Source organism: Scardinius erythrophthalmus, assembly GCF_964197995.2.
Source record: "Scardinius erythrophthalmus genome assembly, chromosome: 2".
NCBI lineage: Eukaryota > Metazoa > Chordata > Actinopteri > Cypriniformes > Leuciscidae > Scardinius > Scardinius erythrophthalmus.
Genome location: NC_138222.1, coordinates 57,154,365 through 57,180,907, shown reverse-complemented (window position 1 = coordinate 57,180,907; position 26,543 = coordinate 57,154,365). Strand labels below are relative to the sequence as shown.

General features: G+C 38.1%; 2 protein-coding genes across 23 annotated transcripts; one reads left to right on the top strand and one right to left on the bottom strand.

The window, feature by feature from the left end:
• On the bottom strand, window positions 1-20,747 carry LOC308683024 (interferon-induced very large GTPase 1). Of its 3 annotated transcripts, XM_081353153.1 has the most exons (6): window positions 20,353-20,747; window positions 19,824-19,876; window positions 19,562-19,661; window positions 7,477-7,737; window positions 7,109-7,369; window positions 1-5,943 (listed from the first exon to the last, which is right to left on the bottom strand). In XM_081353153.1, exons 2-6 carry the CDS (start codon window positions 19,845-19,847, stop codon window positions 1,256-1,258), a joined length of 5,334 nt encoding a protein of 1,777 aa, XP_081209279.1. In that variant the 5' UTR covers window positions 19,848-19,876; window positions 20,353-20,747; the 3' UTR covers window positions 1-1,255. The 3 variants fall into 3 exon arrangements, with proteins under 3 accessions (XP_081209279.1, XP_081209281.1, XP_081209280.1); XM_081353155.1 differs by lacking the exon at window positions 7,477-7,737 and having other exon boundaries at window positions 20,353-20,410; XM_081353154.1 differs by lacking the exon at window positions 20,353-20,747 and having other exon boundaries at window positions 19,824-19,932.
• LOC308683056 (endonuclease domain-containing 1 protein-like) lies at window positions 20,674-25,611 on the top strand. Of its 20 annotated transcripts, none has more exons than XM_081353223.1 (6): window positions 20,674-20,954; window positions 21,098-21,155; window positions 21,280-21,400; window positions 21,744-21,868; window positions 21,987-22,234; window positions 23,782-25,610. In XM_081353223.1, exons 5-6 carry the CDS (start codon window positions 22,049-22,051, stop codon window positions 24,379-24,381), a joined length of 786 nt encoding a protein of 261 aa, XP_081209349.1. In that variant the 5' UTR covers window positions 20,674-20,954; window positions 21,098-21,155; window positions 21,280-21,400; window positions 21,744-21,868; window positions 21,987-22,048; the 3' UTR covers window positions 24,382-25,610. The 20 variants fall into 20 exon arrangements, with proteins under 20 accessions (XP_081209349.1, XP_081209355.1, XP_081209353.1 ...); XM_081353229.1 differs by having other exon boundaries at window positions 20,685-20,809; window positions 21,280-21,377; XM_081353227.1 differs by having other exon boundaries at window positions 20,685-20,809; window positions 21,098-21,185; window positions 21,280-21,377.
• The last annotated feature ends 932 nt before the right edge of the window (window positions 25,612-26,543 follow it).

Genomic DNA, 26,543 nt, shown 5'->3' with positions numbered 1-26,543 from the left:
ATGGTTTACACTAAAATGTCGCGTAGGAAATAAAAAAATAAATAAAAAACTAGCACTTCTGTCAATGGTTGTTGTGTTGAGAAAGAGATGAGAATTAGGTGCGTTTACACGACAACGATGTACTAAAAACAGAAAAGTTTTTCCTTTGTGTTTTCATGTACAGGCGACAACGTTGTCAAAATGATCCTCATCAGGCCAGATCGATCAGTCACTGTTTTCACAAATTCGCATTTTTGTAGTTTACACGGATACAATAACGATATCGTTTTCAAAAACTTGCACTTTCAAAACGGTTTTCTATAAACGGTTTTCTATGCCATTGTTGTTTTAATAAACGGCCAAAACGTCTAAAAAGTTTTTAGTTGATTACGGGGGTTATTGTGCATTAATCTGTCCCTGGATCGTAGGCTACATGTCTAAGACTGGGAATGTGTCTCCTTGTCTACTTGTGATCTGATCGACCAAAACGCATCTTAATTGCATGTCTAAAGCCAAAGAGTAAATAAACCATAAAATGCTAAATCATTGTCATTTCAATTCAAGTTTATTTATGGCACTAATCACAATACATACTGTTTTAAACCAATTTTACAGAAAATGTCATTTAGGAGTAAAAACGTCCGGATCTTTCAACAATTATTTGTGTAGCTCTATAGGCTGCATTTGATAAAATACATTTGCATTTACATTTATTTATTTTGCAAGCACTATATTAGGTTTGTTTAACTGGTTATTAAGTAGTACATTAAAACCACAATACATTCATATCAATATATTTATTACCTATATATTTAAAACTTTTTTTTTATTGTTTTAGAATTCTTAACATAAAAGTATTCATGCAGTATATTTTCTGTAGAATATCATCATAAAGATGTAAACGATTAAAATGTGATTATTTTGACAACAAAAAGTAAAATCTTTTATCAAATAAACAGTAAAATGACTGTTTAAAAAAAAAAACATTTCACCATGTTGTTGCACATTGCATATATCTTTAATTTTTCTTTCATCTAGTTAAACTGTATCTCACCTTAAATGATTAACCCATATTCCCATTCCCAAGTGCAAGCAGTGTTAATGGTTACTGGAAGTCAGCTGAAACCTTTTGCAAGTAATCAATTGTGTTACTAAGCAGTCATTTGTTTTGAAGATGGTCATATGTTATCAATGCATATTTTGTGTTTATTTTGTAGGCTGAGAGTGAGAGTGCTGCCAAAATGCTGAATCTATAATTGTGAAATGGAACAATTGTTTATTTGATGCTAAAAGACTCTTTTAAACTGTTCTCTGCTTGTTGCTTTGTGATAGATTCCCACATCAAGGGTACATCAGCAGGGCGAGCATTGTACTCTTCAGCAAACTTAGCGTTGAACCGGGCCATCACATATTTCCAGTAATCTGAGGCCTGTATGCTAGCGTCTGCTGGGATGTGCCAGTCAGGAAAGATTTCTCTGTATCTTTTGTAAGGATGGAAGTTAGAATTAGTCTGGAGACACCTAAACTCTGCTTCACTGTGGACATCTGTTGAGCAGATGTTAGTCACTAATTTTTTATTGTTTTCATTTCTGTATTGACCGAGTCCCTGTGGTCTGTGTACTGAAGCACAGTGTTCACTGTGAGCTTCTCCTCCAGCCTCACATGGAGCTTTGCAGAATGGACACTGTTTCCCACATCCAAACACTCTCTTGAAGAGCTCATTCTGGGGTTTAATCTTGAGTTTGGAGAGTTTGCCCTGTATGTCGAATTTCTTCAGTTGTTCCTTCAGTGTCTGTTCCATCTCCTCTACAGATTTGGTTAGCCAGTCAGCAAATGGCTCTTGAGATGCATTGTTTAGGACCATCACTGTTTCTAGAGCATCTTTGGGAATTATTAGCTTTTGTTCAAGCTTCTTGCATATGCAATGTATAAATCCTTTGATACCATCTTCATTTGTCTCATTCAGTGCCATTTTGACAGCTTCTAATATCTCCTTGGTGATTCCTCTAAGGTGACCTTCCTCCAACTCAAACACTTCATGACCGTTAGAAAACTGTTTGGTGATTTGATCTAATATCCAGTCCTTAACAAAATGCTCATATGAACTGATGTATTTTACATACTGATCAAACTTATCTTCATTCACAAGTTCCTTTAAGAGTGAGTACTGGAAAAATGCACGAGTGCTAAACTGAAATGCATTTTTACCCTGAAGCATTTTGTCAACGATGTCTGGACCCAAGGAGCTGTAGATGAATGTCTCAACTGCAGGCATCAAGCACAGTTTAGTGAATTCTTCTGCCTTTCTCTGACACTGATCACGATCATGAAACAGGTCCTTGAAATCATTGCGATATTTGTCTTTAAACTGATCAAGGCATCTACGTGGGTCATTCTCCTTTATGAAACAATTGTGCATGTCTTGAAATGTTCTTGCAGAAGACCCACAAATGTACAATTTCAGGGACAGTTCAAATTCCTCTGAAAACCCTATATTCTTGTTGGACATTAATCTGTAATCAATAATGTGTAGGATCTCCTGAATGTAGGTGTCATGGTAATCTGAATGCTGTGAAGTTGTGTCCAGGACAAACTGAGAGCATGTCTGAATGATATTTTCAGCTAAATGTTGTAGGTCCATTGCAGAGTTGTCATTGATCATAAGTTTAAACCACCTTTTGTACCAGATTTCTTTATTGATTTTGAACACTCCTGTTCCACAATTCACCAGGTTTACTCTCATTAATTGCTCTGCAACATAACCGCCTTTCTGTTTCATGTTTTCTCGAAGTTGCCTGAAAACACAATCATATATTTGCCTTTTCTTCAATCCAGTAAATGACAGCTCATTTATGGTTTCTTGCCATATTTGTTCAAAGAATCCATCAAGCTCTTTGTCAGTCGTTTGTGCATCACTCTTTGAGCGGTTGTTTTTGCGTAACTCCTCCAGCAGACCCAGCACTTTTTTCTCCATTGTATCAGTGAATGTTTTCTTGATGTTGTCCAGATTATTCATTCCTCTCCTAATGTCCACTGTTGCCTCAAGCTGCATCAGCAAAGAGCTCTCAATTTCTCTCCTGAGACATTTTATGCTGCTCACAAAGTCTTCTTTGTACTTTTCCACAAGGTAGACATGACCCTCTGTTTGTTCAAAGTATTTGGACAGATTTTCCATTGTGGTCTTTTCCAAGGTGTCAAGCTCTGTGACAGCTTCTTGTTTCAGTTTGCATAAAAGATCTTTCAGATCTGATTTGTCTGATTTCAGTTTGAATGTCTCAAAATTTGACACTTTGGCTTCAGCTTGAGTTGACCAAGAGTGCATGTGCTTCTTGAAAGACCATTCCCATTTATGGAATTCTGTGCAGAGTCTCATGTATGCATCAGCCACCAAGCTGTTCCTGAAGCTAAATATGAAGTTTTCATATTTGACTGCATTCCATAAGCTTTTTGTCCACTCCAAAAATTCTGTTATGTTGTTTCCAGACGTTTTGTTTTTGCATTTTCCAATTGCATCAATCATGTTCTTTTTAAGGTCATAGACAGCCTCAGAGTAGCCAGCGTTCACTGGTGCCATTGGAGGATTTCCATGCCAGAGCCCAGGGATATACCAGTTGCAAGTCTCTGGATCATACTCAATCACATCACTGAACTTTTTATACTCCTCCTTGTTCTCCATTTTAGCTGCCGCTTCTGTCATCTCATTCAGCTGCTCCAGCAGAAGCTTTCGATCTCTCATGTTCTTGTCATGGGCTGATACATCAGCAACATTCTGGTGGACGAACAGACACTTGGGTTTTTTACCAATTTCCTTCATTCTGATGAAAGCATGGACTACAATCTGCAAAATGTCCTTCATCTCTGTGGAATTCTCCATTGCGATGTTGATGATTGTGATATCACTCAATCCAACAACAAGTGTGGCTAATTCATTGTCATGCTCATGACTATCATCTAGTTTTGCCAGTTCAGGTGATTTCAGACCTTCAGTGTCAATTATCACTAAATAATCACAACCAAGTTCTTTCTTGATGTCCTCTTTGACTTTGATCAGCTGCATAAAAGCTCCTCTGGTGCATCTTCCACTGCTGACGGCAAACTGAACTCCAAACATGGTGTTCAGCAAGGTGGACTTCCCTGTGCTCTGGACTCCTAAAACTGTGACTACCAAGATTTTATTGTTGGGCTGCACCGAAGAGTTCAGATACAGAAGCACGTCACTCACCCATCTGAGAGGAATATTTGATGCATCTCCATCAACCAGTTCCAGAGGAAAGCCATCCAACATCAGCTCAGCACATAGCCGAGGCAAGTGTAGCATTTGTTTACGGGATTCTACGTTTTCTGGAAGTGACACTGCGGCTTCATAGAGTTGGCCCATTTCACGCAGAAAGTGCTCTATTCCTAAAGAACTGTTAGAGATCTGTTGGTCAAGCTGTGCAATTTCCTCTTTGTTTTCTGAAAATTTCTGACACTTTTCTTTGTACTGCTCACGGAGGCCTGAGAGGCTTTTTCGCGAGAGATTGTCAAGGTTCATCCGCATCCACTTCAAGAAGTAGGGCCTCTCCTGGCTCGAACTTAGTGCACTAACAAAGCAGGACATTGCCTCTGAGATGTCATATTTACTTTGTTGTTTCCTGAGTTCAGTTTTTTTAATCTGGAGATCACTCTTGTATGTCTCTATGTTTTGATTACCAGCTTTCCGGAGTCTGCATTCCTCTTTTTCCAGTTTTGCTAAATCTTTCCAGATTTGACCTTGAAGGGGGAGCTGATCTTTCTTGAACTGCAGTGTTTCCTGTATATTTGTCGTTAAGACATGTGCATTATTTTTTGCTTTCTGGCAATCTTGAATGTCTTCATCAACTTGAATTCCGAGTTCATGTGCTATAGTGTCCATTTCCTCCAGACAAGCTTTTTTACCATGATTATTAATTATGTGATTTACTACAGAATGCAGATTTTTGACAAAATTTGCATCGTTTTGATTGTTCTTGAGAATGATGTTGTTTTTCTTCAAACTCATTTCAGATGCGGTCCTTTTCAGTTGCTCTAAATCAATTTTTTTACTTTGCACATTGCCCACTAAAAAAAACTGTGCTTTAGCATGTTGGTTGGTAAGTAACTTGTAGTTTGTTTCCAGATTGTCAAAGAACACAAAAACTGCAGTGGAGGTCTGGCATAAGAAAGAGTACTGTGTTTCAAAGGTCCGGATGTCACCTCTCAAGTTTGCAACAGCCACAGGTTCAGGAAAAACATCAATGTTTTTGTTTCCACAAGGTAGATACCAACCCATCTCCACTAATCCATTTGATATCTTTCTTGGAACGTCTCCGCAGTCCATGTCATGATGCACAAAAGTGTCATGATATTGTTGGGGATTGCTGAGCAATTTGTTCAAGATCTGAGATTTAGAAATGCTGCAGTCACCAAGTCTAACAAAGGACACTAGGGGGAGCTCAGAGTGAACAATTCTGTCCTCCACAAAACCTTTTGAGTCTAACAAGGAATGAGGTCTAAATTTTTTCACAATATCTCTCATGGCCCAAAGCATGTACATGCACTGTTGTGTTTCACACTTTGGAAGAAGTAAAGGAACAGAGAACTGACACATTGACATTTTTGTGACCATTTCCTGTTGTAGAAAACCATCTGCACAAAGAAACAGGGCAGTCACTATATCTAAAGGGTTTACACTGCTATTCTGATCATTCAGAAAATCAAATGTGTCATTGTACAAATCTAAGCTTTGCAAATCCTCAATCTCATCTGATGAATATTTGACACTTCTTGCAGTCACATTCACCATCATCAGTTTCTTCAGGAACTGCCATGGCAAAGAGGACAGAGACTGGGCTGGCTCATCTGTCACTGACCTTTTGTCAATCTGTAGCACATCGCTGAGTGAGAGTTTGTTCGGGTAGTATTGCTCCAACCCCAAATCATGTAAAAGGCTTTGGATGTTTGTTTCTGTGGAAAAAGCAAGCATTTCATCAATTGTTTCTCCTCATTTTGTTTCTCCTCATTTCACAATTTAAAAAATGTAGCAAATAAAATGAGGCATGTAAATGTATGTTGTGAAGTTTGCTACAGAGTCCTGCACGGGTCTGATTTTTAAATCCGCACCCGCCCGTACCCGCAGTGTTTCAAACCGCATCCGACCCGTTATCCGTCAACAACACTAATTAAAATCCGCACCCGACCCGACCCGACCCGCTTAAAATAGAACCGACATCCGACCCGAACCCGAAATAAAATCAGTTTAGCCAATCACATTATAGACACAATTACAAAAATGTTTATTGCCAGGTCATACAGAAGTTATAACGACAAGAATTAACACAAGGACAACTTCAGCCGAAGCTGTCAAAAGGCCGGTAACTTACAAGAAGAAAACTGAGCAGCCTACAACAGACGCGGCTACAAACACTATCTGGCACGCAATATCGTTTAGCCTACATCTGACAATTTTGCGTTCAAACACGCCCTGCACACCACACATACTTAACAGTGTTAAATATGAAAAATACTGTTCGATAGAACTGCTTGCTTTGTTAACTTACCACAGTTAGGCTATCTGCGTGCTTCCTCGGCGATGAAGTTCCACGGCTATCCAACACGAAACTGCATGCAGCAAAGCCTTTCACAATATTGTTTTCTTCAGATAACTCCTAATTTCTCCCACACACTTGACTTTTGATGACGTATTGTCGACAACTTTACAATCTCCACTATCTATTCTTTTCTTCAACTCCTCAGCATCCATCTCGACGACTGCAAGCAGATCGCGCGCGCGGTTATGAGGATTTTTTTTTTTAAACTGAAAGTAGCCTAGGTAACGTTATAGAGCCTGGGAGGTCGTGGCGCGTGGGCACAAATAAACTTATGTGTATTTCAAATTATTTTATCAACTTGAAATACAGGAATATTTTTGTAGATGTGTTCCTAAAAATATGCATATATTTTTATACGTTTTACGTTTGCATGTGAGTGTTTTAAACCCTGTTTAGACCCGTGTTTCCCCCGTGTCCGACCCGACCCGCACCCGTATCCGACACAGTTGGATATTTTTCACCCGTTTGAGCAAAATTTACCCGAACCCGTGCAGGACTCTAGTTTGCTATATTATACTTACTGGTTTGAGCATATGTGACAGCTTCTTTGCTTCTGTTTCCATTTGGAAGAACTTTTGTAATGTGAAAAGAGTACTTCTTTCCAGGAATTAGGTCACGGAAAACCACAGTTCTTGATTCTTCTATCTCTTCCTGAATGATTTTTCCATTGTGGTTGCAAACAACATGAAACTTGTTCTCCTCACAGCCAGATACATCCCAAATAAGAGTAACTGATGTTGTGCCTATACTCTCAACCTTGAAATTTTCAGGTGGGACTGGCCCTGCAATCATGAAAACATTTATGTTGTTAATTCTTTTTTCAATTTCAAAGACACATTGTCATACAATTCTAGATTCATACTGCATGGATAGACAGAAAGATAATTACTGGTGCATGCAGTCACTTCAACTCCAACACTTCGTTTTTCATTGTCTGATATTGAAACAAGGGTGAAAGTGTATTCAGTTCCTGGACATAGATCTTCCACCTCTATGGCTGTGTCATTTGTGGTGATAGTAGAGATCTTTGTAGCAGCGGTATCATAGTAGGTCAACTCAAATGTAGATATATTGTCTGGGCTTTCCCAATCAAGAGTAACAGAACTGGTCCCAATAAGCTGCACTAAAATTCCACTTGGTGCAGGAATGTCTGTGGAAACAAGAAGCATACATTTTCAACTTCTGGAAAGAGTATTAACTGTCAGTAGTGATTGGTTTATCTGTATAAATATGCATTCACTAATGCAATCTCTGCATGTCAGATGACAAGGGGAAAAAAAATTATTTTGTAATAATGTGCACTGATGCGTTATGCAAAATAAGACCAAAAATGTGTATTAAGAAAGAAAATGTTTCCATTACTACCATAACCTCGGTTAAGTTAGTAACCAAACGGTTATGTAATAGTTCACTGAACATTTCGTCAATAGCTGATGCTATGGGGAACGCAATCCAACAACACTGTATTATTAGTGCAGGAATGTCCCAGCCCATAAGGCAGAAAAGAGGCCCTGCGAGCCTGGCCCAGGGATGGAAGCTCGATGGCATTAACAAAGTGAGCAGACTGGACAGGGGTTATTACTGGCAGTAGTGCTTGGTCCAGGGAAAAAACGTAGGCTGGGCGGCAATCCGTAATTGAAGTCGGCAAGATATGTACCATAGATAAGCACCACTCTCCAGTGGAGTGTGATGCACTTAAATATAAGTTGGAGGCGTCCAGCAAACCATAGTCTAACCCTATGACTATATGTCCTCTCTGATCTGGTTGATGACCTGTGGGAGCAGGGCCACTGGTGGAAAGGCATACAGGCGCGCTCAAAAGAAAAATATTGCTATATCTCCTTAGAGGTGAAATGTTCCACTTCTGCCTGCCCACATACACTCCAGATCAACTGAACCATCTGGAGGTGAAGTCTCCATTCCCCTAGAGTCACACCACTCTGGGAAAGCATGTCCGCACCCTGGTTCAGCCTGGTCAGCACATGAACTGCCCTGACCGAAGGTTGTACTGTGCCCAGAGGAGGAGTCTCACCAGTCTGTTCAGAGGGTGCGATCTTAGGCCTCCTTGGTGGTTTATGTATGCGACCACTGTCATGTTGTCTGACCAGACCAGGACATGGTGGTCTCTCAAGTCTGGCAGAAAGGCCTTACACCAGCTGCACCACCATCATCTCCAGACAGCTGATGCGCTGGCTGGGTGAAAGCAAGCTTTTCACCAGGTTGATTCTGAAGCCCATACACTCTAAGTGGCATAGCTCATCCCTCAACAGGGCCATAATAAATCAGTCGTTGAGATAAGGATGCGTACCATCTTCTGTCTCAGGGGGCAGAGTGCCGCATCCATTTCGGGAGGGTGAAGGGTGGCAGTGACAGTCCAAATGGTAGGACGGTAAACTGGGAAGCCACTCCTTTGAACGCAAACCTCAAGAACAGTCTATGATGAGAGGCTATCTGGATATGAAAGTATGCATTTCACTGAGCGAATCTGAGAGGGGATTTGTTTCAAGGTTAGCATCTTGAACTGCGTCTCATGAAGGAACGGTTCAGTAGAATCCGATCAAGGATAGGCCTATTTTGGTTTGCAGCACATGATTCTCGCCGTCTCAGACCATAGACAGGACCATGTCTCTGAGGGGGTCTGCGAGCAAACTGGATGCTCTGAGGTGGAGAACTGACCCTTGCGCTGTTGAGAGCGTGAAAAGGGAGAAAGCCTCTTTTGTTGAAGGTGTTTTTTTGGGGTTTTTTGTCCACTGCAACAGTGATGAGCTGCTTTATTGCACACACACTCAGTGGGACAACACCAGCATTGCTAACAAACACACAGCCTCCACCGCTCGGAACTGAACAGAGGGGTGGAGGATAAACACAGGAGCTTGGGGCTGTTCCAACCAAAGCGGGAAGGAGCAGCCTCCTTACTCCTCAGGAAGACTGCTTGAGCTGCTGCTCAGGGTCCAACACTACCCGGGGTAGCGCTTAACTCTCTGAGAGTGCTTGGACTCCTGGCTTTGCTTTAGGCTGGGCCTGAGCAGGTGCCGGCGTTAGCATGACGTGCTGCTGGGTCGTCGAGGATCTGGGACTATTTGAAAATGTAGCGCCTTCTGAGCCACGGTGAAGCATTCTGCAAGGCCGTCCACTGCCGAGCTGATAAGCCAAAGGTTGTGCCGCAGGTGGACAGAGGTACGTAGTGACAGCCTCTTCAGGCTGGGTTCTCATATCCCCTCTGCTCCACACCATCAACTGAGGTGAGGGTAGACAAAACTGATGAGTGGACATGAGCCAAATAGGGCTTATTCGATCTACGTCATGAATGTTTGCGGCGGCCCATTTTGTTGACACAGTAACCACGGCAACTGTCAGTCTGTCAATTGAGAAGCAAAGCGTCGTCGGTATTATCGCTGTATTTATTTATTTTTTACTGGCGCGATGGTGTGTTGTGTAATACACGGCTGTTCTAACAGCAGTAATAAGAACCCAGGAGTGAGTTTTCATGCAATTCCAACTGTAAGAAAATTTGAAGGGAAGGAGACAGAGGAGTTGAGACAGCGCAGGAGAGACTTGTGGCTAGCTAGAATAAATAGGCTAAACTTTCAGCCAACTGCCCACAGCAAAGTCTGTTCTCATCATTTTGCCACAGGTAATGTTAGGGATATATGCCTTACAGCAAAGTCTGTTGTTCCCATCAATTTGTCACAGCTGTAAGTGTAAGCTGTGAGTGTAAACAGTGGCTGAAACTGATCTTTCAAATAGAGGAAGCTGCCATAAATTGAGATGATTATTAAATTAGTACAAATACATTATATACAGATATATTAGTATTAATAATACTAGTATTAATTAGTATTAAATACAGATATATTATTATTAATAAATTAATAAATTTGTATTAATATGATGTCCTTCGTGGGCTTAAGTTAGCTAGATCCCCAAAACAGTTTAGCAGCTAACATTATATAGCAGCTACACTGAGAGTTTCCAGGCATGACCAGACATCAGTATCATGCAGTAATATCAAAAAAAGTTTGACGATGTCATTGGTGAAACAAAAGTAAGTAGGTTGCCGACTTTGCCAGAGATGAAGTAGTTGTATGATTCGAGTGACTTGAAGGCTTTCAGCTCCTGTGAAGTGTATGCGGATACTGTATGCACGAGATAGTTATAAATATCCGGATAAGTTACGGATGGCAATAAGGACGGATCTTTACTTAAAGCTATTGGGTCTATTTGATATGGGTCCAGACCAATCAAGCTGATCTTATCTTTATATCGACGAGATGAAGCCATTAGGCTAGCTGCTACTGCTCTCCTCAACTCAAATCTGCGTGCGGCTAGCGGCAGGAGTCAGATGTCATGTCAACAATATGGCCGCGGCAAGCTACTTCCGGTGTTTGCGAATAAGCCCTATAGGGGGCACGTCATGACTTAATCAGCTCGTCATGTACTTCCGGGAGAACTGAGCCGGTCTCTGGGCCGTTGGCAGTACCCTGGCTGCAGGAATCAATAATTGAGGCGTGATGCATGAGGGCTTGGCCGGAGCCAATCAGTCCAAACCCAGCTCCTCAAAGGTCTTGGACAGGACTCGGATGAGCTCGGAGTCCAGTCCGGGCTGGAAATCATCTGGTCTGCTCTGCAGCAGGGTGGCGGAATCCTCCACAGGGATTGACCACTCCCCCGTATCTGAAACAGCCAGGGCATCATCGCTGTCATCTTCCTCGGAACCACCGAACAAGACCGTGCTGGTTGCACCGGAAGAGGGGCACTGGTCTTCGCAGATGAAGAGCACCGGGGAATCCTCTTGCTGTGGGGAGAGTGAGGCACATGGGATCTAGGCCGACATGAGCTCACTCTTGCCCACTTCCTTAGCACAGCAACTACGCTGCTTCTTTCTTTTAGGCTTGTTAGAGGAGGGGGATAAGAACGGGGGAGCGTAGGGGTGGAGTCGCTTCCCTTGGAAGCGCTCCTCGAGTGCAGTGAGGCGAGACTCATGCTCTCACAATGCTCTCTCGGCCTCTGCACAGCTACAATCGTGGCACAACCTTTTGAAACAAACGTTGCTGAAATTTGCTCTTTTAAAATGTGAGATCACTCAAAGGATACACTGTAAAAAATTTATTGTCAAATCAACAGTAACTTACTGGCAACAATTATCCAGTAGTTGCTGTATTTCATTCAACAGTAATATTACTGTAACACTAAATACAGTACTGTTAAGCATTCTGTAAAATCAAATACATTATTTTACTGTATTTTTTTACCATGTTAAAACACAGTATTACACCGTTGATTTGTAATAATACTGTATAGTATTATACAGTTATGAAATGTTATTTTATGACTTTTATAGTGCTATTATTATTTTAATATTTTATTATAGGAATATTATTTTAATATAGGAATATTATTTTAACTGTTAATGGGAAATAGAAAAAAGAACAATTGAAGCTTTAACTGCACAACAAGGTTTATTGTGTATTTTTAAACAATACATTAGTAATAATAATGTAATATAACACAACAATAAAAATCTGCTTTAAAATAAGACTAATGAACAATATATAATTAATAATTAAAATCAGTGAACAATTCATGTATTTCAATTCATGCAAAAATGATCCTGAACAGGTAAAAAAGAAACTTAGAAAGAAAGCAAGACAGGTGAGGATGAAGGCCAGGTGAGGAGGGTAGTGATGGTGTCAAGTGGAAGAAGAGCGACAACACTTCTGATAATCCTGCAAGGAATGATAAGCACAAATCAATCAGAGGCAAAACATACAATTAATAATCAAAAAAACCTAACTCACATTATCAACACCTTTTTAGGAGATTTTTTTTTTGCCTATGGTATCCACCTTATTTTTACAGTGGGCATGGCCATTTGTAAATGAAATGTGTCTGGCTTCCGGTGTCATCCGCTTACAGTTATTTCTAGCAGTACAAAAAAGCTTGTTATGCTTCTTGATATTTTGATGTATTGAATTTGTCATAATTGTCAACAGTTTATAGCACAAATATTTGTATCATTTACAGCACTTTGTTATTCATCTCGTTATTTCCATATAGTGGGTAATGAACCGGAAGTCTCGCACATTCACAGAAAATAGCTTAGGTAGGCTACTTTAGTTTTTACATACAAGAAACACGTTCAACATGGACACGCAAACGGTTTTCTGTGGTAACGAACAAATACTCTGTAAAAGAGAATGAACATGTCCTGTATCAGAAGCTAAAGTAATAAATATTGAGAAGGCAATGGCCCATATTCTATATCTCTGACTCCAAACAATCGGTCACTGATCAGGGCTGCGTTTCCCCAAAGTATTGTAACCTTAAATTGATTATAGAACAATTACCACCAATGGTCTCTACGATCAATTTAGGCTTACGATGCTTACTATAGTCAGTTCCTTTCATAGTCATGTCTGGCGATTTGATTCTTACTCATTTTAATGATGAAAAAGACGTGCGTGAGCTCACGCCGTGAGAGGCTAATGTGAACGCTGAGCGGCAGCGGGTTAGATTAAATTAACGCAGATATGAGGTGTGTCTCAGGTGTGTTTAAACTAAATAACTCCCACTTGATTAGGACTAACAGTAGCTGCTGTTCATTTCTCTGCTGTTCGATTCTCGATTTTGAATCAAATTTCATTAAGATATGCATAGATTTGATTTTAGATTTGATCATATATTTTAATTCTATTCTATGCATACAGTATATCAAATTGAAATTTGATTCAAAAGAGAATTCCCAATTTCAAAAGTACTGCCTCTTTTGAATCAAATCGTGATCCCAAGAATAGATTTGAATCGAATCGTAGAATCAAAAAGATTCCCACCCCTATTACATTTCATTATATGAATATACATATACATTTCAGGACAACTTTACCTGTTGTCTTCATTATTTAATGTATGTTTGAGAACATTTAAAACTTAAAAGAAATAAATATTTGACATTGATTGTGATAATTATCAACACTGACTGATATGAAACATTTTATCAAGATGATTTTTTACCATATCACTCAACCCTATTTTTACCATTTCATATTTTAATTAAAACTTATTTAAAGAGATGTTACAATTATAATATAAAAATATGAATTCTTTGACTTATACCAGGCATATTTGTTAAATGGAAACTGTAAAGGGAACATAATTACATTTTAAAACAGACTATCAATTGAAAAATGTATGGTTTAAGTCATTTCCACCCTTTTTGGATTTTTTCTAAATACAGATTCAGACACAAATAATTTCTACAGATATGGACTCCACTGCACATCCCTAATATTACTCTTACCTTAATGATTGTGCCAATCATATTCTGCAAAGTCCCTGATGTAAGATGCAACGTGTGGATTCAAGGCCATGGTCTTCCTCCGAACAACCTTCCCACTCTTTCTGCTCACCTGGAACTGTGATGTGCATTTCGAATTTTCAGGATTTATCCTGACAAGAAACCTACAAAAAAATTAAAAATATTTTACTGAATCAAGAGTGATCACAATATAGCATAATCTGTGATAAGTCACATCACAATAGGGGATAAGCTCTAAACCATCACTTGTGCAAAATAAAAACCCATTGGTGTTAGTGTTACTAATAGAAATCAATTTGTAACAATTTGTGTATGAATGAACACTGACTGAGTCAACTGCACAAGGTCCTGGCAGATCGCCAGGTCAGGTCCTCACAGGCGTGTAAAAGAAAATTCTGATTTAGACGAAAATAAGCGCGAATAAATCAATAAGAGGAATCGAAAATTTAATTTTATAACAAGAATCCGAATCCTAACCTTGGGTATCCGATTTCAGGATATATTGATCGATTTGATATAAACCGTATGATATAAAATAATGAACGCGCGGGCACTTCCACCGACTTAAAATGGTAAATAACAAAATTATTAGATCATTCTGACCTTATAAGAGGCTACATATGCAATTTATGTTAATAAAATCACATTTATTAATCAAGTAGGCTAGCTATCAACAAGAAGGAAATACGCTTCTGACTTAAACGAGGCGTAGAACATAAGCCGCGGGCAGTTCTTCTTCTAAACTAAACGTTAACCTGCTACTATTTAGTTTGCATAAAAAAATAATAATAAAGATTCATCACTAACCAGATATTTATGGCGAAAACTTCGCCGACAGACACAGCGACGCGATGCAAAGGCCTGCGCTCTCAAAGTTAGGCTACTCAGGGAACTAAAGATTTCTTCATAAAATGGCAGCTTGTGGTTATTTTTCGCGGTCATTTCGTACTACTCTATTTAAATTTACAGTAGGTTAACATGTCCCAAACTACATTGAAACATAGAGCAGCCTATCATACTGTAGACAGCTTATAGTAAAATGTTGAGAATAAATTAAACATCGAAATCGTGGTCAGCTATTCTCTAAAAAACTTTAAAGTTATTAGCTAGAAGTTCGAACACATACACATATTAAGATGTATTACTTACCATATGACGAAGTTCCAGGTCGGCAGAAAAGACGTGACGATGCACTGAGTCACAACAGAAAAACTCTTTCAAAAGTAAACGCGCTCTCCTGCACCCCCACTGACAGAAATTAAGACTGTTAGACTGTAGGACCCGGTCCTGGAAATGTTTTTTGTAAGGATAATGTTAGTAGTCCTGTGGAATTGTGTGTGGTGTTTTTCGCGGTCAATTTGCACTGCTGTATTTAGATTTACAGTAACTAATAATTTCCCAGAATGCATTGAAAATCTACAGTAACATACTGTCAACTGAGTGCACAGTACATAACTGTTGAAAATACAAAATAATACTGTGAAAGCAACTAAATCTACAGTAACATACTGTACATAGGTTATACAGCAATAAACTGTTGAGAAAAACAGTATAATGCTGTGAAAACAACATAAATCATTTACAGTGTAGTCACAGGGGAGAGGTGTCGGTCTCAGCCATGTTCGCTCTTCAGCGTCGCCAAGTCAGCGGATGGGCTCTTCAAGCGGCAAGCAAGTATGCTTCTTCTTCTGTGGTCAGCAAAGAAATAATCTTCACGCTGAAGGAGGAAGATTCTGATGAAATGGCACTCAACGGTGAGCCTATTTGGGCATGCTGAGGCGTCATTTCAATTGCAATTTATCTGTGTCGAGTAACCGGCAAAATATCGGATGTGGCGCATTCCACGGTTGAGAATCCATGAACCGCATTATAAAACCATTTTCTAAGGCTGCACGATGTTTTTTAAACTAGTGCTATCAAACGATTAAAATATTTAATCACGATTATTCGTATTAAAGTCATAGTTAACTCGCAGTTAATAGCAATTAATCGCACATTTTTACACAGATGTGTTTTTACACACAAAACACACAGATCACTTTGGTCTTGTCAATGGAACCATTTGGCAACTTTTTAAAAGTAACCTTTCCATTCATAATCTTATTGGCATCCATTTCGGCGTCTCGTGCTCGCCATCCACTCAAAACGTAGTGTTAACCGTCTGGGCTTCTTCGCCCGAAAACGGGCGAAAACTTGAACGTTTCGAATTGTTTAATTTTTTTGCTTCATCGGATGGGGGTGAAACTTGGTGACTTTTGTTTTATTACCTATATGAACACAAAAAAATCAAGGAGATGATTCTGATATGTTAAAGGGTCGTAAAAAAAAAAGTCACACTTAGCTTCCTCCCGCCCGAAAACGGGCGACATAGGAAATGAATGGGAAATACGAAAAAATAGGAAAACTCAGAGAAACTTTTGGTGGTACAAGCTTCAGATCAGCCACTGTGCTGAAAAAAAGTGTACAGCAATGAAGGGGTGACACTCTAGAACATCAAGAGTGCAAAAAAGACACCCTCCCCCCCACACACACACACCCACACACACAGAGAAATTAACTGGTAAGACTGAAACAGCAAATTTTGCCCCAAACTATATAAAAATGATATAATCATAATAACTCCAAAACTATAGCAAGGAGAGTCAAAAGGTAGGTATCGTTTGAAAGAACTCTTTTTAAATTTTTTGAAAATATAAATTACATTACATTTGGACATTGTCCCGCCAAGAAACGGTGGATAAAAGACAATATATATATATAATTTTTATTATGATTTTGCATATCTTTCATATTTGTCATGGAATAACTCAGGAAGGAAATAAGGTAGGAGGAAAATTCTTTTTAGTGAAGTCCCCCTACATGTTAGCTGCATCTGGATAAAAAAATAATAATTTTTGGATAAAGGAATCAAAAGTTACAGCATTTTGAAAAGAGATAGCCTTTTTGTACAGTCTTTCACACCCCCTCATGGGCAATTTTTTCTCCATGAAGAATATCTTGTCATAAAAGCAATAGATTATGTTAATTTTGGGCTCATTTTAATTGTAATAATATGCTGTAAAAAATGAAGTGCCATTTTCAATTATCTGAGAATGTTTCATGAGCTGTATGATGTTTTTGACACATTGCAGTACATTATTTTATAGATTATAAAAAAAAGAGAAATTCTATGTATCAGCAAATAACTCAGCAATACTTAAGAGTTTTTCAAAGTGGATACATTCACTGTAAAGTTCAGACTCTAACCTTTCAAATGACATCAACTTTGTGTTTATCAAGGCAAGGTTTTTGAAAAATATGGTAATAAATATTTTCGCAGCTAGGTGGCGCCTGCTGGCGGTACACTTGGTTTTAGAGGGATTACTCAGCACTCGTTATGAATTAATACATTTAATTAGATGCATTAAAAAGCTGAGATTCTAAGCTTTAAAATGATATATAATTTGTGTTGTTCCATTCAGTGGTTGATTAGTAATAAATTGTTTTCTTTCCGAATGGGAATAAACAAATAAATAAATAAAAAAGCTATAGGCCGCCTATGGGCGGTTATAGGACATGACACAAATTAATCAATTTTGAAGCCACTAGGTGGCGCTCTTCTCACTTGAAATATTTTTTTTTTTTAGGCCTGCACTCTAATTAGATGTGAAATGTTGCATTTATTGAAAAATAAAATAAAATAAATAAAATAAAAATATATATATTAATTCTAATGGAAAAAATAGCTCATAAAAATTACATAATTAATGCAAAGTATCAAAAAAAATTCTAAAAATTCTATATAATAATCAGAAAACATTATAGAACAAAACAATATTTGATTGGTTATCCTAGGACAAAGTTAAGTACAATTTTAAGGCTTCGCCCGTTTTCGGGCGGGAGGAAGCTAAGTGTGACCCAATTATGAAGAAGCCCAGAGGGTTAAGGGGGTCGCACACCGGACGAGAAGCGTGGTGCTGTGCCGCGTCTAGAACAACTCGAGGTATCGCACACCAGACGAGCACTTTCTCAGTTTATGGCCAGCAATATTGTTATGTTTAAGGACATCATGGAATTAAGATAATGTCTGTACTATGTTATGATTGTACTGTACAATTAAATACAATCGTTGTCTAAAAACTTTACCTCAGGCTCAGAGCGTCCGTTAACTGAATCAATTGAGAATATCTCCTGAAAATCCGATAACATCAGCAGTTTTCATCCACACAGCTGATTTTTGTAAATGAATGTAGAACTAAATGTATATTGCAGCACAGGGTGAAGTCAGTATATACATTAACGACCATTTGAGACAAATAAATATAAATTTAATATAAAACTATGTAAATGGCGCTCTGTGGCACGGCAGGATTTTGAACAAGGTCCTGAGCCGTAGCAGGGTGCCGCGGACAGACGCCGAATGGCGCCTCCGGTGTGTGTACACTCATAGAGAATAATGTGTTCGAATTTTAAAGACGCGGCGCTGCGCTTCTCGTCCGGTGTGCGACCCCCTTAAGCCTACTACTCTTTGGCCGGCTCGCAAGCCCAAAAAAGTGTGTGCGGCGTGCCTGTTGTTTTGTTTCCGGTCTAGCTAGATCCGGTGTGGTGTTGTAGTTTTTCTAACGTTACTAGTTGTTGCAACAGCATGTGAAAAAAACTACAAAGTTTGCTAGGCCAAAAAGAACGTTTATCTCGCGATAAAAAAATTGACGCCGTTAAAATGGGTTTGCGTTAACGCCGTTAATAACGAGTTTAACTGACAGCACTAATTTAAACCTTTTAAAAATCATAGCATTGTGCTATTGTGAATTCACAAAGCTATATATGCCCCACAGGTTTAATTTATGCACTTTATTTACATGCGTGTGTAGGTTACATGCGTCTCAAGAGTTCAAATGCTGCTCCACGTGAACTGTTATCATTAACATTGTTTAAAATAATGGATTAAACTTAAATTATTAATTCAAAAATAATCATTTTAATGTATAATCATTTTATTTTAATTTCCATCCGATTAATCAACTAATCGAAGAAATTATCTACAGATTAGTTAGTTGCTGCCCTTCTCCAACTCCATGCCATCCGCGATCTGACACAATGTCGAGTGAACCGTTATTGAAAGAGAACAGGATCAGTTTGATTCAGTCAGAAAGTATTAAAATTGTATCAACTTCTTGACATTGGCAATAAATCCACATTTAAAACAAACTATAGACCTTATTCAGAGCATCGCCATTACGTGTATGACTGGGATAGACTAACCATGTTTTCAGTGACATCTGCTGTAAAAAGCTGTATAAAGATCACTTATAGATCACATAATTTTCCACAGCTCTTTTTTTTTTTTTTTTAGCTTTTTTCAAGTTTTTTTGTCTACTGAATTTTCCTGGAAAGATATGTTTGCAGTTTTTCGTCAGCAGAACAATTAAAAAACAACTGTTTTTACTGTTATTGAAATAACAGTACAACCCAATGAAGAGATGTAGGCATATCCCTCACAGCCTCGCTTTCATTCCCGTTAAAAATCAAAGTTGGCGCTGCTGCTGTGGATAAGGTCTGTTGTAATGATAAAGGCCATTTATATGTGTTTACCTGTTGTATAAGGTAAACATGTTAATTTAAATTGTGGCCAACATTCCAAAATCATTATTGTGCTCAAAGATACATATAACTGTATTACCTTGTTGTAACTTGGAAACATCTTCCTTGTGATATGACTCAACAGCACATGCTCCTGTTTGTTGTTTGTCTTCAAGGTGTTCACTAGCGTCTACAAATTCCTTGATTTTGAAAGTTTTTCAAGAATTAGTGGCATGCAAAATCAGGTCTGTCAAGACTAAATTTGACTAAATAAAATGCAAATTGTCTGCAGCTCTCTATGTCTAAGTCACTTTATTTGCAAATAAATATGCCTTATGAAAGAAAGAAAAAGTGGTGCTTACTTCATCCTCACTGGGGCAGTCCATTTTTATTGCGAGAGACTCCTATAAGAAATCTGATGCAGATTTAATTACATAGTAGGCCATAAATATGATTATAGGGTGATTAAAATGGTGGCTTCATTTCAAAATTACATTAAAACAATCTCACACTGTATTTTGGATTTAAAGCTTTCTTGATGATTTGGTAAATTTATATTTGCAAACAATTTTACTTCTATAATGTTATGTCATGTGAAATTTACAACCAGAAATTGACTGAATCACGAAAAAATGTTGTGTAATAAACACAACCACAAAAATAATTTCTTAAACGACAAATATAACTTAACCACCAGGAATAAATCAGTAGCCTACCTATCAAACAGTTTGAACTAAGCGGGTAACGAAGATATAATAGTTTTAAAACAGACCGCTATCCTTGCACTCGCATGAATTATCATTACCAGATTAAACAATTTTTGGTTGTAACAAATAACACTATAGGCAAATAAAGACGGTGATTCGGCAAATCTTATCGATTACTACTTACAACTTATCCACTTATCAAGTGGAGGAAAACCTCTGAAAGTCGTAACTCCAGATCTTCTTTTGACGGGGCGGGAACTCTAACCCAATTTATACCCTAAAAAAGTGAGTGACTCACCAGACTAAACCATTTAGGCAACTAGTCTATTTTGCAATAGCGTTTATAGGCTACCCTGTTAGTTTAAGCGCTTTAAGAATACTTACGTTTGCTTACAATTTAATGTTCTCCTAATAACCTAAGGTTTTACGCCTTAAATTTGTGCAAAAACGCAACCACAACACATTTTCAGTGGTTTGGTCCTAACACAAAATGAAACTGTGAATTACCGCTAAAACGAAACTTAAACGAGAAGGACTAGCCTATGTAGCATTTCTTGTAAATCCCGAATAGGACTGTGCAACGGGAACGACAAATACCTTTTTATTTATGTGGGAGGAGACTGGCCAGCAATCAGTTTCAGGTGCAGGTGTACAAGTTATATGATCAAGACCTAGCATAATGGTTGTTGTAGCAACAGATTGTGGTTTCTGCAGTTCTGGCGTGTGTTTGATGTTGTGCTCGACGTGCAGCCTTGTACCCTTTCATATAGGCTGATTATTTAAGAGGTTTTAATTCTATTAAATAATTAATTTTATTTTAATTCAAAAGAAATAATTTTGATATTGATGATTAATGTGAATATTAAATATTGTTTGTCATTTGCTTTTTTTTCTCCTTGATACTGCGCTCCTCTTTTTGTGTGTTACAGTGCTCAGTGACTTTGTAGGGTCCGGGCCTGCATCGACATTAAACCGCCTTCGGTGGAGGTGATTTGGGTGGTGTGGCACTGCTGTGTGGTGTGTACTAGAAGGTTGGCACTGAAATTGTGATTTAAAGGTTACTTCCTAATTGCAGTGTATGCTGTGGGTTTTCTTCTTCTGTCTCTTACAGGTTGCAGGAGGTCCATAAGAGCAGGCCTGACCCTCTTGCAGTCTTGAGGAGAGCTATTTCCTACTTCTGTGAATTTAGTGTGAACTCGTGAATTGATGGTCTGTGTTGGAACAATAAAATTGTGAATAATATATATATATACATATATACATATACAGTAGGCCTATATACATATATTCACATATATATATTGTGATCTGTGGGGGCTCCTCCTGCCTTAAATAAGGAGGTGGCGTAGTCTGCTTATATTTCCTACACTACATTTATATATATATATATATATTTTTTTTATTTATTTTTTTTATTAGATGTAGGCTACTGAGTATAAGAGCGTAGTAAATGTAATAAAGTTTAAAAATACCATGTGTGTAGTCAATGAACTGAATTTGTGATCGAGCATTCATTCATTCATTCATTCATTCATTCATCATTCATCATTCATTCTGTTTTTCGAAACCTCCCAGTGTTATAGTGATCAAATACGCCTGCACATATGCAGGCTAAGAGAGGTGATGCTTTGCATATGGTGACTTTCACTCTTCCGTGTTATCAGTCTGGCTTGGAACACCATGGAAGAACAGATGGTTCGGTGTGTCTTTGTCTTTAAAAAACTGGACATTTTGTTATAGACACCGATAACTTCTCAACTTCTCAATCTCTGATGGCTCTTTGTGAGGTTTTTATCTTCAGACTTCTTCTATTGACAGGTTTGCGTCTGGCAGGCGGCACAGTCTCTGACAGCTTTAAGGAGTGCAGTCAGTTCTTCTATATGCACACAGCACCCACAGGTATCCGAGGGGGGAATCTGAAGAGGATATGCCAACGCTACGGAGATAAACTACGTTATGCCACTCTGTACGACAGCAGTCGCCGGCTGGCACTTTATTCAGCGTACACCTTTAAAAAGTCAGATGGACAGAGGAGGATGGACACACCCTGGATGTATGAACCACAGGTAGCCTATAACAGATACCCTTAGTTTTATCTCATTACTTTTTATTTAAAAAATAAATTAATTGACCATATGCACGGTTACTTCCTGGTTTTCGATAAACCAGCTTGGGCATTTCCAGTGACCCGTTAGCTGTCATTCTTGCTGTACATCGACACAAAACCATCAATGGTTGACTTTTTAATGTTGTAGGCCTGTTTATATTTTAATGCAGTTATCACACTTATAACTTGTCAATAAACCAGTTTTATTAGACAAAGCTAATGGGAACGTTGGAATAAGAAACACTGTGTCTGTAATTGCATGGACACATGCACGCAACATTTTTCCAGCACTTCAAATGTTGTTTTTAATGTGATGACCAAAAACATTATTTGTTCACTCTTCTGATATTGTCCTCATTTGTAAAAGCGAACATTTCAAGATGTAGGAAATACAACATTTGATAGAAAACCTTTTTTTTTTTTTTTTTATAAAAATACATTAATTACCACTATAACCAGTAGATGGCAGCAGAGAGGCTTTTTTTTTGGCTCATATTAGCAAATTCCTATATTATTTCCACACAATTCCCTTTTGAATAAATATTAAATATAATAAAATGCCTAGGTTTATAAATACATTTTGTCAAGGTGAAGTATGAGGTAAGCTACTTATAAAGTCTATGAAAAACAATAACTTTTTTCAAAATGCAAATGAATTAAAGAGAGCAACGCGCACTCCCTTTATAATCACAGAAGCTGTCAGTCAGTGCAGCGCATTTCACCGGAAGTTTTCCAGCTGGCTTATATTATTGCGGACGTTGTAAAAAATGTTCAAACATTCACATTAAAATGCACAAATTCACGTCATTTCATATTTACATGCAATCCAGGGATGCCTGCATCCTTTTTGAGGTCTGAACCTCTTTGACCTAACATATTTACTTGAAGCACCGCCTGAAATTTCAAGTTAATAAGTTAGGTCAATAATAAAATTATGTTAATACAAATAAATAATATATGTATATACATTTCATGGTTCTCTGATGTCGATTAATGGTCACATGACATGCAGGTAAACAAATAAAATATTTATCTTTTTTATAATTTTTAGTAAGTGTTTTATTTTGATTTGTCTCTATTTTAAAATAATTTACTTTAATTTGAAAATTGTATGATTTAATAACTTTCTAGCTTTTCATTAAACTCATGAACCCCTGTCAGGAAAACCATGACGTAATAATGTAGGCTACTTCATGTTATTGATAACAAAGAATGGAATATCTTTCTCTTTGTATTTCTACATCAATACGGTACAAGATTATCCTATTCAAATCAATTTGATAAACGAGTTGGGTCAAAAGTAATCTAAAAGCAATCAAAAATGTAATGTGTAATGTAATGGATTACGTTATGTAATTTGGAATCAGTAACCGATTATAATTTGTACGTAATCTACTCTGCACTGCTCATAACATAAAACCAAATTATACTGTTTAAATATTCTGATATTCTGTCAATATGAGTTTCTGTATGGTTTCTGATTTCTTATTCTTTTGCCTTCCATAGCTGGTTTCTGCGGATGAAAGCGGGAACATGAGAGTCTTGCCCTCTAGTGGTGAAACGGATCAACTGCTTGAGGAGAGCCAGGCAGTGCTGGCTGACTATGTTGATGCAGTGGAGTTCGTGCGAGGCTCACTCAACCCTGACCAGCACCAGGCCGACAACCAAGACAAAGCAGCCACCTATACACTCACAAATGTGGTACCTCAGATCACAGACCTTTTGGAGGGCCCATGGGCCACATATATTGATATGGTGCGGCGCCGCCTGAATAACTTCTGCCGTGGGACGGCCTATGTGGTGACCGGGGTGACTGTATCGGGGGTGACCATCCGAAGAGAAAGTGAGGAACGCATGGCTGTCCCGAAGCACTTGTGGTCGGCTTATTGCTGCCCACGCTTTGATCGAAACTCCCCTTATGAAGTACGGTACATGTTTCCCACTTACGCAGCACATGCTTTGAATGAGATAGTGGGACACAGTGTTACAGAAGTGCCTTTGAAGACTTTAGAGACCTTTCTGAAAAGTCAGACTGACATGGACAAAAGCGTGAGCATCTTTTTCAAGGACTGCGTCTCAGAAAATACGCATACCAATGGGAAGTGAATGAAAGCGAATTTTTGAACTCTGGATTTGTGTGTGCATCTGTGCATGTAGTAAATGCAAGAACCAGGCAAGATAATTATATAAATAAACTAATAAAGAAAAAGTAAGTATTAAGAAAAATGTCTAGTAATTGTGGCTTACAGGGAGTTCTGCTATGAGTGCTGAGCAAAAACAGATAAAGGTTTAATAATTGAAACCTATGTGCTTTTACCATGTGCTGTAATATTTTGGACTATCATATAGTTATAAATTAAATAAAATTAGTCAGCCAGTACAAACCCAGAACATTGCCATAATTTCCACTAATGTTCTTTAAAAGTTATGTAAATGTTAGGACAAAAAGTTTTAAAATAATGTTTATGGAACATAACATTTTTATAATGTTATTAATAGTTAATATACGTTCTCATAATGTTGAGAAAACGTTCTTAGAATACCGTTCTCGGAACAGCCTTAAAATGTTATTTTTATTTTCTGAAGTTTTCATAATGTTATCATAAAACGTTCTGAGAACGTTTATACTTTGTTTGTAATTTGTACTTAATGAATGTTCTCGTGATGTAGAGAGAAAACCTTGTGAAGGGGGTGGAGTGGAATCCACTGCTGCTTCAATTTATATATAATGAGTGATTATAATCAAGGTATTAATCAATATTTTTCCTTCTAAATATCAAATGAGTTGAATGACTTCTCTGGAGATTTTACTTTGTTATAGAAGTTACCAGTGTGATCACTGAAATGTTCTTTTCATGTTTATAGTCAGACTCCTGTTTATAGTTAGAGCCTGGCCAAATCCAGCCTTGGAAAAGATGTGTGTCGGTGTGTGTGTTAGTCGCCTTGGTTACAGGTTAAGGAACCACTGGCATTATGGGAGATTGAGTGAGTTGTTGTTCGGGACATGCTGCCGCCCAGCAACCCAAATCTGTGACCTGGAAGGTCACGACGTGCCTAACTTCAGGGTCCGAGTGTCAGCGGCATAATCGATGGAGATATGCTTCAGTCTATCTGTATATGTGTGGAAAATTATTATGCTTTTCAATTTCTTAGCCAATCAGAATCATTCAACCTGTAAGTAATGACGTAGCTTAGACCTTGGTGTAGAGTATAACTGCTGTGATCTGTGTAACTGTAAGCGGGGCGGCCTATGAACTCCTGTGTGAGTCTTGAAGCTAAACTTCTGCTGATGAAACTGCAAACTATCTTCAGTAAAACTTTCTTCAATCTATTATAATTCTGACTCCGGGTCTTCTTTCAAACATCTGGTCCTTGGGTCCTAAACTGTTAACCCCTTACACCTTCATATGATGTCCTTACAATGCTGTTTTTACTTTGATGAACATTGTCATAACATTGAGAGAACGTTCAGAAAACATTCAGAAATAACGTTTTCATAACATTCTCAATATGATAGAATGTAATGTTCCTCTAACGTTCACATAAACCAAGAAAAAAACATGAAGGTGCAGTAAGTGATTGTGATAACCGATGTTGAAAGTGGATCGGACTGAGCACCAAAACACGCTTGTAGCCAATCAGCCGTAAGGGGCGTATACAGTCATTAGGGGGAGGTGCCTGTGTTGCATAGTGCCGTGTTTGTGAATTTGGGGGCGGAGCTATCAAGATAGGGGTGTGATCCTTTTAGTTAGGGGCGTGTTTATTTTGGTGATTTCAAATACAGTATCAACAGTGTTTCTCACCTTTAATACATTAAAAAATGGATTAAAAAAACTTTCAGAAATAACATTTTCAAAATGGAATGTTCCTTTACCGTTCACATAAACCAAGAAAAAAACTTTAATACATTAAAATGGAAGTTTCGAATATTAAATTACAGAAATAACATTTTCATAACTTAAGGAGAATGTTAGCAAATCATTTAATAACATATTTGTGTTACCTTTACAGCAGACTCTACCTGAGAAGTGAACAAAGTCACATATCATATTTTATCATACTCTATGTGGATCATTTCCATTCTTATCCTGCCACACTGTAGAGCAGAGTGTGTTATATGAATTCACATTGCTTATATCATATATCATTCCATTAAAATATCTCTTTGGTTATATATATACATATATGCAGTGGTGCTTGAAAGTATGTGAACCCCTTGCAGAATCTGTGAAAATGTGAATAATTTTCACAAAATAAGAGGGATCATA

Bases quoted from the DNA above. Each gene is read 5' to 3' on its own strand.
- LOC308683056 (XM_081353219.1), top strand. From the start codon at position 21,941: ATGGCTCTTTGTGAGGTTTTTATCTTCAGACTTCTTCTATTGACAGGT. The intron at 22,235-23,781 runs GTAGCCTATAAC...TGCCTTCCATAG, and splicing joins CCTGGATGTATGAACCACAG to CTGGTTTCTGCGGATGAAAG.
- LOC308683024 (XM_081353153.1), bottom strand. From the start codon at position 19,847: ATGGACTGCCCCAGTGAGGATGAA. The intron at 7,738-19,561 runs GTAATACAGTTA...TTGTTTCCACAG, and splicing joins TGTTTCCAAGTTACAACAAG to ACATTCCTGCACCAAGTGGA. The intron at 7,370-7,476 runs GTAATTATCTTT...TCATGATTGCAG, and splicing joins TGAAGTGACTGCATGCACCA to GGCCAGTCCCACCTGAAAAT.